The following is a 13776-nucleotide window of genomic DNA, read 5'->3' on the forward strand; positions in this document are numbered from 1 at the left end:
GGTCACCCGAACCGCACACAACCTAAAATCAGATTTTTGTGGTCTTTTTCCTTCTTTCTTCTTCTCCGGCGCAGTTTGAAAGCTTGCAGCAGAGCTCAAGTTCCTTAGACCCTAAACCCTTAGAGATTGCTGCGCTGCAAATTATCGTATGAACATTCCCTCTTTGCGGAACTTTAATATATTTCGATACCCAGTAGAGAAAACTCGAGATTTTTTTTTTGTTTAAGTAGAAATGCCTTCAAAGAAGAAACCTTCCAAAGCACCACCGAAGTTACCGTCTTCAGATCATTCTGCATCTCCTAAGACCCCATCAACTTCATCATCCATTCCGGTTGGAGGGATTGATAAAGATGATTTTTTGCATGTTATTGAAGAAGGTTCAGTCAAGTTCCCTTCTTTTATCTCCAAATCTGCTTTCGTTGGACAGGTTAGCGATGTTGAGTCTGAAGGTCACAAAGCTACGGTTTGGCTTTCTGAGTCTGCCATGGTTGCTTCCTCCCTTATCCCTGGTTCGGTTGTGTCGGTAATTCACTATTTTCTTCCTTCTGGCATTTTGTTCATTCTTTGCTTTTGGACATCAAATCTTATTTACTATGTTTGGAATTCAAAGTCACAAATTATAGGTGCAGCTTTCTAGTTGTGTGGTCAAACTCATATTTGGGTTCCTTTTCTTTTTGACCGTCGTAAGGGGAAGGGTGGTTTCGAATGCAAATTTAAACTTTCTTTTTCAGGGGGCACTAAGAAGGAATGAATTTTGATTAAGGCTAATCTACTTTATACTAGTGAACTTGAAACTCCGTAGTCCATAGTTCTAGGATCAGTTTGCTTAATGCTTCTGACGTTTTTAAATTCTTTCTTTGTTGGTAGCTTGTTATGTTGCTTGTTTTGATTTGGACCTAAGTTGAACTCCAAGTTGATTGTATGTTTTTCAATGAATGGTGAAAAAGCAGTTTGGACATTTCTGTCTCTCTTTCTGAACTTATCATAAAACAGGCCTTGGTGTTGGCTTAGTTGACTAGAATTTTAAATGTAGTTCTGAGTTAATTACATATCTTATGATGCATGGAAAGCTTTTGTGGGTGGCTTTTACACAAATAATAACTACATTTTGATGCAGTTGCACTTCTATGGCTGGATCAATTCTGACCTAGCTCAGAAACCCAGGCCATGAAGAGCCGTGTCCAAACCTGATTGCATAAGTTGAATTGTTTGTTGGATACACAGATTTCACGAATTATTTCAGTTTCAACAAAAGTCGAGATGAAATGATAGTCAATCCTGCAGCTATACACCTTATAGCAATAGTTCAACATTGTAGTTGTAATTTTGGTTTCAGTGGGGTGTGTGTGAAATGACTCAATCCTAGACTATGTTATAGAATACCAAATTCAACTGAAATGGTTTGACATTTGATCCATTTTGCTCGTCTTGGTGGTCTTGAGGAGAGGGGTTAGCTGAAAAATCCCTAGTTTTGTGTTTTTAGGTCAAATCACCTACAAGTAGACAACATCCACAACATATCTACAACAATGTTTTACTACACTTGAGTTAGATTTCTATTCAAACTTTGAGCTATACTTTTCTCCATTTAAGTTAACTTTTGCAAAGAAACATGATAAATATTTTTTGATTGGGTTTCAACTTTTTATATGTTGGATTCCTGAGGCTGATCTATTTGTTGGTCTTGAATTTTCTTCTTTTTATTATTTTTGAAGTTTCTGGATTGAAATATGTTTTTAATTATTTTTAGAAGTAGGTTTAGTGTATATATATGTCAGTGCTCAATTTCAGTTGGCCATTCTGCGACTGCATGGTGCTGAAAATAAAATTCTTGGTTTGATCTTAAAAAATTTTGTAATTAGAAAATAAGTAGAAAACTCAAAGAATAAGAAATTCGGTTTTGGTTTGTAAATCCATGATATTTCTAAAAATATTGTCTAAAGATCAGTAGAATGAAGACAAGTGTATGATATGTAACTTCATTAACTCTGGGGTGGAAAATGAGGGGGTTTAACCTTATGAGATGAATATTACCAATAGTTTTTGGTAGCTAGGATAAATCATCAGTGAGAGAGGTGATACAGGTGATGATGTCTCACAGAGAATTAATGTAGGATTAGCTTCTATAAGACCAACTAGACAAGATCAAGTCAGCCCAAGCGTTCACATGAACAGTTTTTTGGCCTATTTTTGGTCCTTCTGGTTAATCAATGCACTGATTTGACCTGGTCCAGTTGATCTAATTGGTCCAATTGAAGCTAGTTAAGTTCTGCCCAGGTGCTACATCAAGAATGGTTGAAGTGGGTACATGAGCCTGAGTGTGATGTGATTGACAGGAAAATTTTATAGTTCAGTCATAAGACTTGCTATGTTGCATGATTCTAGAGTGTTGAACAGTTAAAAAGTATCATATATTTAAGATAAGTTTAGCAGAGATGAGAATATTGAGATGGATGAGTAGCAGAAGTTGGAAGAATAGAAGGAGGAATGATTTTGCTAAAGTTGATTTGGGAGTTGCCCTGATTCAAGATAAGCTTCAAGAAATTTGTTTGAGGTGGCATAGCACGGTTCATTGAAGACCTTTGGATCTTCCAGAATGGAGGAGCCAGTTAAGACTGAAGGAATTAAGGAGCAAGTGCGGGCCTAAAATGACCAGAGGAGAAGTGGTGAGGCTACAAATGCATGGTCTAGCTATTTTTTTCAAATATGATGTTGAGTAGAGCTGATTATAGAGCAAGACTCTTTGCAGCTGACCCCATTAGTTGGGATTAAGATGAGTTTTTGTTGCATTGTTTTTATATTTTCAACTTTAAGTGGTGGTTGACAGAATCTGTTCATACTAAATTTTGGTTAATTTGGTACTATTATTATTTTAAAAATTATTATCTTTAATTAGGAAATATAGTTTAGTAGACAATTAGGAAATAGTTTCATTATCGACATAGGATTTTAATTAATGTTGAAAATTTTATTATGTCATTTTTTTTAGCATAAAAGATTACATCATGATGCTCAGGGGGATGCGGGAGACACATTTGGAGATATTTTTCAATTTCTATCTAAGAACCTAGTTTTGTAGTTTTTTTATTTTATTTTTCTGCTAAGTTATTTTCCACGTGCCTTGTCAGTATAGAATCTATACCTTCTCCCTTGATTGTAACTTTCTACGAGGAACTTTTTGCAAGAAACTATACAGCTTAGAATTTTATCTTTTGCGTTTGTTCTTATGACTTCTTACACCTTTTTGTTTCTCTTACCATTAACAGGTGTCTCTTGCTTCACTGAGGAATGAGTTTTCAAATGGCTCCTCTATTGACTTATTAACAGATGAGTTTGTTAGACACATTGGTGCTTATACCGTAGGTGAAAGAGAAGATGATGCAGGCAGATACTTGGCCCTTGCAATGGTTTTCCCTTCTTGTAAGGTTTGACTATTTTGGATTTTCTTTCAGTTGTATTTCTTTGATGGGTGGCATTTTTGAGAGAAGTTGCAATTTATAATTATGGTCCATCAGCTAAGAATTGACTACAGAGTGAGGAGGATGTAAAATTTTCTTTCTCATTTCAGGGAAGATATGTAATCTATAATGATAAAACATCATGTTGACATAAAAAGGTTGCACCTAGTGCACATGTCTCCCATGTTTAACAGTGTCGGGGGAGGGATGTATATGATCTTACCCCTGTTTCCAGAGATGCTGCTTACAGAACTTGAACCAATGACCAAGCGTTTGGCAAGTAATTACCTGACTGACATGCAAATTTTTTGGAATCTCTTAGCTGAAGCTCCCAGTCCTTAAAAAATTATTTTTTAGTTATTTTTGGTCATCATCAACCCAGTCACCAAGACTCGGGGCCCATAGGCACAGGGGCAGGTGAAGGGGGTGGGGAATGGTGTGGAAGTAGAGTGGCTCAAACCTGAGACCTCCTTGGTGTTACTCCTATGTAGGAGGCTGCCACTAACCACTGTGCTAGAAGCATGCCCACCTTAGAAATTTATTTACTTTTATGATTTTATGCTAATGTGAAAGAAGCTAGGAAATGTCATTGAAATTATTTGTGGTTTTTCATTTTTGTGTTTCTGTCAAACAGACTGAATCTTCCTTTCCCTAATATTTATTCTTTCTGGTCCAAAAATTATTGTTTATAGAAAAAGGTTGGGTATGCTAGGTGGTATACCATATGCTAGCACCCATTCTCTGTGCTCCCTTCTTTTGAAATGGCTTTCTTATGCTTCAGAGGGGAGAGGAAACTATGTTGTATATTTTTTCATATCAAGGCTCTCTAATGCTTTAACAAGTATTGTCCTAGGGACAGCTTATGTTAAAAAGAAAACCTCTAGAGGTTCTCAGCTTTTCATTATCTTGCTTCTTACCCTTTTATAGGTTCTGAAGAATGGAGTACGGTTATCATGGAGCCTTTCATGCACCTTGGGTTTCCCTTCTTTGGGCAGGATCTTATTTGTCTCCCCAGTTCAGACTTTATGTGTTGACGGACTTCTTAATAACTTGCCTAGCCCAATTAATTATGCAGCCTGTCCCCTAACAGTCTGCAAATGCAATGACTTGCAGTTACAACTGATTTCATCAGTGGATGGTGTTTCAATTAAAAATTACATGTCTTGCAGTAGCCATCCAGCTGAGATGGACCAGGATCAATTTGAAAACAGGAAGGTTTCATCCCCAAAGACGCCATCATCATACAAGCCAAAGCTTGATTCTCCTGTAAGTGGTCCACTACATTCACGAACACCTGGTGACCACATCCTGGAATTAGCATTAGGTGATGATAAAACAAAGGAGCTTTGGCAAATTTGTGCTGTTCACTGGCTACGTTCTCGCATTCTAGTCCCGGGGAATATTGTGACAATCCCTATATTTCCTTATATTTCTATCTTCCGTGTGGAAGGTGCAAATGAATCAGAATGTGCAAATCAGAAGTGGAATGAGAAAGCAACTGATTTGATTTGTCAAACTCCTAGATTGGATGGCCATTTTGAAGAAGCCTTTTTGGTGGATCATCAAACAAAAATTCATATTTGTTCATCATTGTCTTCTGAAAGGAAGACTGCAGAAAAAACTAGTCATCCACAGGAGGACCTTGAGCATAAAAAATTGAGGACTACAATGACAAGTGATGTTCGAAAATTGGGTGGTCTATCTAAAGAATTTTCTCTGTTAAAGGAAATCATCATCTCCTCATCGGTGGAGGACAGCCTGTCAAGGTTTGCTTATTATCTTTTTATTATTATTATTGTTAGGTTCATATTTAGAATACTTGTTTACTTATACTATCACCTTCAAATTTCTTGGCTGACCATGACTTACCTTACATCATTAAAAATGATATACCCCATGCTTGAGGTTCCCACTGCTGCCTGGTCTTGGGAGGGTTGCAATGTAAACCGCCTTTACCTTGCTTTCTCTAAGAGGTTGTTTCTAGACTCGAACCGGTGACCACTTGGTCACAATGGAGCAACATTGCCATTGCAGCAAGGCCTGTCCTCTGCTTACATTACATCATTGAATTGCTGAAATAATTTTGTTAGAAAACTAAAATCTTGTAAAGTGAAAGTGACAAGAGGGAAGAGAATAGAATTCTTGTTCCTTTTTTGTGGTGGATGAATAAAATATCTTTACAGGAGAAGAGAGGAAAAGCATTGACAAGAGAGAGGGAACAGAAAAAAAGGTGTGTTTTTTTTTTTTTTTTTTTGGGGGGGGGGGGGGCAAAATGACTACACTTACACCCCAAGTAACAACGATTAGCACCCTGGAAAAAGGGGGGGGGGGCATCTGCAGTGTAGCGGAAATATTGAAGCGCATGGCTTCCAAATTGAGTCCAGAGACCTGGAAGTGAATGCCCATCTCTTAAGGTTCCACTCCCACAAATAAGTTAGCAAAATGGCTTTGAGAATTTCTTCAAGTGTAGGACTTAATCTTTGAGAAGTAATATATCAGATCTATGGGAGTTTGAATCACCTACGGCTCTGACACCATGGGACATAACAGGAAAAACAGAAAGGAGAAGAGAAAAGAAGGTGAGAAGACAAGAAGAATGCTGGAAACAATGTTGGAGGCCTCACGTGAACTTATGAGTCTCTATAGGTCTTGACTTTAATTTATAGAGAACCAACCGTAACCAAGCATGATTAGGAAACTAGGAATAAAAATAAGAAACAATCTTTACTAGCATTCACTCGATCTCTCCTTGTCTTTGACAGTACTGCCCTTCAAACAGTTTCAATGTTTCTTTATTTGGTTTTCTTACTTTCTGTTAAAATGTAATTGTTTGGCTTTGATTGAATAAATGTAGTCTTACATGCATCTATATATGCATATAATACCATACCATGAATGTATTGTTGCACTTTGTGATTCTTATTTTGCCATGTCTATAACTGTTTTTTTTTTTAATAATTATCTAGAACTAATATTTGTTACTCTTCTAACTCAGTCTGGGTTTACGAACTACAAAGGGTGTGCTTCTTCACGGCCCTCCTGGGACTGGAAAAACTTCGTTGGTTCATTCTTGTGCACGTGATACTGGTGTCAGCATTTTCTTTGTAAATGGACCTGAGGTTGTAAGTCAATACTATGGCGAAAGTGAGCAAGCATTGCATGAAGTTTTTGATTCAGCTAGCAAAGCTGCACCTGCTGTGGTTCGATCTTCTTTCCCATATTAATGTCAAGAAGCCCTTTTATGTTTTCCTGTCTGTTTTAGTATTTGCTATATAATGAATTTTGGCTGTTCATTTTGTTACTTATTAACTTTTTTGGGGCCTTTTTTTATGTTGGGGGGGGGGGGGGGAGGTTTCTATCTGTGAGTTCTCTTTATGTGCCATGAGCAAAATTTTAATTTCATTATTAGATTTATGAAATTTTTAGGTTTGAGAAAAACCCAGGCATTTGAAAGTTGAAATTTCCCCTATGACCAAAAATCTTTTGTCCTTCAACATGGGAGTTAACTTTTAATTATTTGGAATATGATTTAATTAACTATCTTTATTAGATGTTTTTCTTCTTCCTTTTTTTCCTTTTATTTTTTTTTTTTTGGGGGGGGGGGGTGTGTGTGTGTGCGTGCAGGTTATGTGGTTACATTTGAATAACCTCACAAGTAAATGGAGAGATGGTTACAAAATCATTTGCTTAATGATGTTTGCATAAAACAGTGGATTCAGTGCCATCTCAGGTCCAATGGCAGTAGAAATATTTAAAAAAAAAAAAATGAATAAAAGAATAACAAAACTAATAGCAACGAAATTAATTGGAGAAAGAATAATTAAAGTTAGACCAGAACCTTTCTGTAAGGCAAGAGACCCCAAACAAACTGTTTGGAAACCAAAGCAGTGCCTAGATGATAACTGCAACACTATGTTATGCTTTCTAAAATTCCTCTTTTTGTTATTGGATGATATATTTTCTGTTTGAGGGTTAGTAGTTTGAATTGTTCTAACAGTTTTTGTTGTTTCTCAGAGCGTAGGGTTTAAGTGTTTAACCTAACCTCACAATTCCTTCAATTGCAGTTCTTTCTTCCTTTTCAACATTTTTTAGAATTGATATGAAACTAACCTGGGTGAAGAGCTTTCTCATAGGTGTTCATTGATGAGTTGGATGCCATTGCACCTGCACGTAAGGATGGGGGTGAAGAGCTTTCTCAAAGAATTGTTGCAACATTGTTGAATTTGATGGATGGCATTAATGTAACTGCTGGCATACTAGTCATAGCTGCCACAAACCGTCCTGATAGTATTGATCCAGCATTGAGGCGGCCCGGGAGGCTTGACAGGGAAATTGAGATAGGTATTTTCTCATTTTATATTCTGAGTTTTTATGTGTCCAAAACTCCTAAGGGACACCTTGTATATATATTCACTGTCTTAACTGTAGTTTGAGTGCTTATGCCTTGCATTCTGATGTACACGTCCTAGTAGATATTGCTGTTACTTGATAATATTACCAGAATTGAAATTGCAGGTACAAGGTACATTATATTTGTTTGTTTACTTTCTCTCTGGACTTCTTCAAGAAAAATTTTCACTGGCATGCATGTCTTTATGAAGAAAATAGGAATGAAAATTTTCACTGGCTTGCATTTCGTTATGAAGACAAATTTTTTAAATTATATAAAAAGGTAGAATAAGCATGAAAGTGGGGAAATATGTTGTTCATTTATGGACAAGTGAATCAAAAGACTTATTTTTTCTTCAGTTGAAATCAATTTGTGCAGCTGGATAACTGAATCTAAGCTGTCCTCATCAAGGAAGCTAGCTGATTTATTCCATCTGGAGGTTTGATTAGAAGCACACTGAGGTGTGGATTCTCTGGTTGTCAGGATTTATCAGTATATGATTTTATTTTGCTTCGTTGTACATTTTATTCCCCCCCCCCTTCATTAATATAAATGACTTTCTTGCAAAAAAAAAAAAAAAAAACTAAAATTAAATTTCTTTCAGAATTGCTGCTATGTAATCAGTAGTCTATTTGGAAACACATGAAGGCCTACTACTAATCATTGCAATAAAGTTATTGTTGAGATTATTTAGTTTACTTACTAATTTTCTCTTTTGGGTGTGAATTTAAATGTCTTACACAATTAATTTTCAGGAGTACCATCTCCAAAGCAGCGACTGGATATCTTACATACTCTTCTCAGTGATATGGACCATTCACTTTCAGACATAGAAGTTCAGCATCTTGCTTTGACCACACATGGATTTGTTGGGGCTGATTTAGCTGCATTTTGCAACGAGGCAGCATTGAATTGTCTTCGGCGTTATATAAAGTTCAAGAAAACTTGTACTTTTTCCATACTAAAACCTAATGATGTGCTTCCTAAGGGACTCAATCTCTCATATGAAACTTGGTCAGCTGATATACAAGGGAGCTCTGATCTTTCTGAGGATATAGGGAACCTCTTTTCCAGGGAGAATGAAGATTCTGCATCATCATCTTCAATTTCAGATTTGATTGCATCATTGGAGATGTCCAAAGCTTCTAGCCTCTGCTCAACAGTTCAAAATAGTAAGAATGCTTTTCAGGATGTTTTGTTGAGTAGCGTTAATAGTGCCTGTGGTACTGAGGAAGAGTTTTCACTTAAAGTTGCCTTTGAAGATTTTGAAAAGGCTAAGATGAAAGTAAGGCCCAGCGCGATGCGAGAGGTATGCTTCTTTTCTTTTGGACCCATTTGTCTCTACACCTATTTGGCCCATTTGAGTTTCAGTTGCTGTCTTTATACCAAATTCTTTGCTGATCAACATCAAACATAGTTGGTTCACTAGAACTGTCTGAAATAACTAGTTCATCCAAGAAGCTTACTATAGCTAATCCAATAAAAAAAGTTAATTTGTATTGGATCCAAATGTTCCTCAAATCAGGGGCACAACGTACAAGTCCTCAGTCCTAAAGGAGGCTCTGTATGTAGACAGATGTTGATGCATTCTCAAAAGGCCCCAGATAGACGGTTACAAATGGAGGCAAATAACCAAGTGTACACACCTAATGTGATGCATAAATATTATTGAGAATATAAGGGGCGAAATGAAACAGTTCACAAAAATCAATAATGACTGCTTACATCGATAAGACAATTCATAATTGTTCTTTGATTAATGCAACAAATCTCATATTTGTAACATTATCCTAAGAACTTTTAGAACCAAACCATTGGTAAACAATCATATTATCTTCAGCAATGCACGCTATGAAAATATATGGCTCCTAGATATTCTATCTAAAAAGGAAGTGTTATTAATATACTTAGTATCTTTCTAAATATGTAAGGGTGGTTGGTCTACTCCAGCTTATGTTCGCTCCTGCATGATCAATAATACATTAAGTAGCTAACCTGTTCTTTCATGTGAGCGCTTTCCGTCCAAGAGATCTGTTTTATATTGGTACTCATGTCCCCAAGTTTACTTTGAAGTGACATCCTGTAACATGAAATAGTTAATCCAAACGTATTGGACTTCATAAATCAAGACTAGCTGTTTCTACTGTCAGGTTCTACTTGAGGTTCCAAAGGTTCGCTGGGAGGATGTTGGTGGCCAGACTGAGGTTAAGAATCAACTGATGGAAGCTGTAGAATGGCCACAAAAGCATCAAGATGCTTTCAAGCGTATAGGAACTCGTCCACCAACAGGGGTGCTGTTATTTGGTCCTCCTGGTTGCAGCAAAACCCTTATGGCACGTGCTGTAGCGTCTGAAGCAGGGTTGAACTTCCTTGCAGTAAAGGGCCCAGAACTATTTAGTAAATGGGTTGGTGAATCTGAGAAGGCTGTGAGGTCCTTGTTTGCGAAGGCAAGGGCAAATGCCCCATCAATTGTATTTTTTGATGAAATAGACAGTCTTGCCATCATTCGTGGGCAGGAAAATGATGGAGCTTCCGTCTCTGACAGGGTCATGAGTCAACTTCTAGTTGAATTGGATGGTAAGTGCAGATAAATATATAAAACTAGAGGTCTCCTTTCTAGGTTTGTCGATTATCTTTCTGTGATAGGTTGATGCCTATTATTATTTTATTCTGCAGAAAGTGTTTCAACACAATTTTGGAATTATGTTCTTAAGAATGAATTGAAAATGATTCAATAGTTTTTTTTTCCCTGTTCCTGTTCTTTTTCTTCTAAGGTTTAGCATTTTTCGTCCTCTTGAGATAAACCTAGTTGGTTATCTAAAGACCTATTACAGCACCTGCCTGTTGTTACCTTGTCTGACTAGTTACATTTTTGTATATTTTCAGTCTCTGTAAATTTTATTTACTTTGTCTGTTGGGGATAAAAACATGTCTCTAGAGTTGCATTATTGTTTGTAACAAACTGAGATGAGTTTTATATCAGGTTTGCACCAAAGAGTTGATGTTACTGTTATTGCTGCCACAAATCGCCCGGACAAGATTGATTCAGCACTTCTGAGACCTGGTACGACAACTAACCTATGCTCCTCCTAATCTTTTACAATATTGTTGTTTCATAGTGGACCTGTTTTGTGAGCAGGACGATTTGATCGGCTATTGTATGTGGGACCTCCAAATGAAATTGATCGTGAAGAGATATTCTGCATCCATGTCCGTAAGATGCCATGTAGTTCTGATGTTAGCTTGAGAGAGCTTGCATGTCTCACTCAAGGCTGTACTGGGGCAGATATATCATTAATCTGCCGGGAAGCAGCTGTTGCAGCAATTGAAGTGGGTTAAGTTTCTATTGCAATTTTATACGATTGTTTTTCTCTTGACGGGTTACCAATTTATGATTTTCAAAATTATTAGGAAAGCCTTGATACCCCAAAAATAAAGATGCCACATTTCAAGACTGCAATTGAACGAGTGCAACCAACAGATGTTGAGCCTTACCACAAATATTCAGCAAGGTTTCAAAGGCTCGTCTCCAGTAGTGTTACCAGTGACGACATGGAGTGTCAAGCAAGTTCCACAAAATCCAGCTGGATTTCATTCTGGTAAAATTTCTTCCACCTTGTTTTTGTTACAACAATCTTTAAATATATCTTATTTTTTGATGTGATTTGCCAAAGCAGGTCAAAACTGAAATCTGCTTTGCCTCTATTCTTCCGGCTCCCAGCAGCAGTTGCATCATCGGACGCTTCTTAATCTGTTTTGTGGCAGGCATATTTTTTCCTCTTGTACATAATCTTATCTCTTTCTACTTTGCCTTTTGAATCATGCTTGTTTGTCATTACAAACAGCCCACAAATTTTGAATGATATGGGTGAAGAAAATACCCATGAGTATAGAGAAATGGCCCTCAATGGGAACTTGAAAATGTAGAAAGATGGCCACGATGCCTACTGTATAGAATGAGTCATTGAGTAAATTTACTTTTTGTTGGTGATTTGGAGTTCCTTTTCTTTTTGTTTTGGGTGCATCTTGCTGTGGTTTATAATCTTCTTCTGATTGCCATTGAAAAAAAATCTCAAAATAACTCTAGACCTCACCTTTATTTGAAAGGTAAAATTGATGGGTTATCTAATTCCCTCATAGTCATGCCTATTAACTCTCTGATCATTTAGTTTCCTCATCATCTCTTTAGTTAGGAAGAAGACCCAAATCAAGCAGATAATTGCAGGAAGCTTCTGATAGATATGGCAATTGGCAAATCAAAGAAGAGAGAACCTCGTCTACAGTTGATTATGGTGGAAGATTAAAAGGGTATTTGGTTGCAGTGGGAAGAGAGGGTGGTTTCTCATCAGCACCAGCCACAGCAGCAGACGAAGATGAGGAAGAAGGAAATTTATTAATGGGTAGAGAGGAATTGAACTGAAAAAGTGAAGAGTTTATAAGAAAGATGAACTGGGGACTCAAAAGCGAAGCTCAGCGACTATTATGATCTAAAACTAGTCCTACAAGTATCTGACTGCAGACCCAGATAATGCTTGTTTAGCACTTTTTTTGTTTCTCACCCTGTCTAGCTCTTTGTTTTTCTTCTTAATTTCTCTTAACATCAAACTGTTTTAAGCTTTCCTGAATTAGCTTTTGGAGATTGTCTCCATTGAGATTGTGATGTAAAATTTAATATAACATAGACGTGAGGTTTATTTTCAGCCTCCAGTTAAGTGAGAAAGCAATGGAAATGCAGTTGCAGAAACTAGAGCTTTTTGATTAGATGAGCTAGAGTGTTTGGTTTAACTTAAATCTTCTGGAGCAAATCAGAAAAAGCTTGATTGTTCATAGGTTGGTTGAAGAATTGTCTATAAGAAGGGTCAAGTCCAGTAAACTAAAGACAAATAGACAATTGGTAAAAGCAATTCTTCACCAAGGTGTTAAAATTGATTGAGATGAGGAATTCAGTTGAACGTTTAAACTTAAGACTTCTTTGATATTACTGTCTCTACATGAGAGGTTGTCATCATCAAGTAAGAAACACGTTCAAGTTTCAAATTCACTGGATGGTAAAAGTAATTATATGTATAATACAGTTTTTAGTAAGTGGTTATAGATTTTCGGATATCACCCTAAAAACTTTTAGGAGGTTTGAGTGATCCAAGCAAGACTTGTTGGCTATGAATTTGAGGCTTGCATTGGGGTGCCCAATAAAATTTTCTTTTGAAATTAGTAGTTTTAATATTAGGAGGTGGGGTCCATTATATATAACATTGGGAGTATCAAATCCGTGACCTCTTCATAAAGTGCCGGTCATTATCGTCTGAGCAGTCATTGGATGGTAATTGAAATTTAAATTCAAATTAGGAGAATCTTTTTTTTTTTTTCCCCCCCCCCCCCCCCCCCCCCCCCCCCCCCCCCCCCCCCCCCCCCCCCCCCCCCCCCCCCCCCAATATCTTCTTTGATTGGGACCTTATAAGCTGGATTGAATAACATTTTATGATATAAAGCATGCTTGATCAAATTTAAAAATATTAGAATCGTCATCTTGAAAGAAAGATGCAATCAACTGACAATCTAACTGTCAACTGTCAACTGTCAACATAACATTTAATATGAAAGATTTCATTATGAGGAATTAATTAGATTTTGGTATGGTTAGAGGCCACGTGATGACGTGATTGGAGAAATTGGGCCCATTTGGATATCCAGGAAAAAGATGCCTTCTTTTGTCTCCACTCAACACCAATAATTCCTCCATGTGAAAGCCTTATGACATGTTTGACTTGTGTCTTTGTAGTGTATCTCACTCTAAACCCTAAAGTCTAAAGAAGCCAAACGTAAAGGTACCTTTTAAACCTTTTTTGGATAAAAAAAAAATGATAATTAAAAACAAAAATTATAGAGAACACTTTTTTTTGCAAATGTATAAGATTCTTAGAATAGGGT

General features: G+C 36.9%; 1 protein-coding gene across 1 annotated transcript; it reads left to right on the forward strand.

Annotated features, from left to right (window-relative positions):
* Positions 1 to 12859, forward strand: CIP111 (Cam interacting protein 111). The gene is made up of 11 exons (XM_089139795.1): positions 1 to 523; positions 3267 to 3425; positions 4386 to 5224; positions 6454 to 6658; positions 7592 to 7799; positions 8604 to 9157; positions 9999 to 10425; positions 10832 to 10912; positions 10988 to 11178; positions 11260 to 11447; positions 11526 to 12859. Exons 1-11 carry the CDS (start codon positions 233 to 235, stop codon positions 11596 to 11598), a joined length of 3216 nt encoding a protein of 1071 aa, XP_088995921.1. The 5' UTR covers positions 1 to 232; the 3' UTR covers positions 11599 to 12859.
* The last annotated feature ends 917 nt before the right edge of the window (positions 12860 to 13776 follow it).

Source organism: Hakea prostrata, chromosome 11 (assembly GCF_041222555.1).
Source record: "Hakea prostrata isolate BN-2017 chromosome 11, UWA_Hpros_2, whole genome shotgun sequence".
Lineage (NCBI taxonomy): Eukaryota > Viridiplantae > Streptophyta > Magnoliopsida > Proteales > Proteaceae > Hakea > Hakea prostrata.

Excerpts from the sequence above, each read along its gene's own strand:
- CIP111 (XM_089139795.1), top strand. The coding sequence starts at position 233 with ATGCCTTCAAAGAAGAAACCTTCCAAAGCACCACCGAAGTTACCGTCT. Across the intron at positions 3,426-4,385 it reads TGGTTTTCCCTTCTTGTAAG|GTTCTGAAGAATGGAGTACG; the intron begins GTTTGACTATTT and ends ACCCTTTTATAG. Across the intron at positions 10,913-10,987 it reads TTCAGCACTTCTGAGACCTG|GACGATTTGATCGGCTATTG; the intron begins GTACGACAACTA and ends TTTTGTGAGCAG.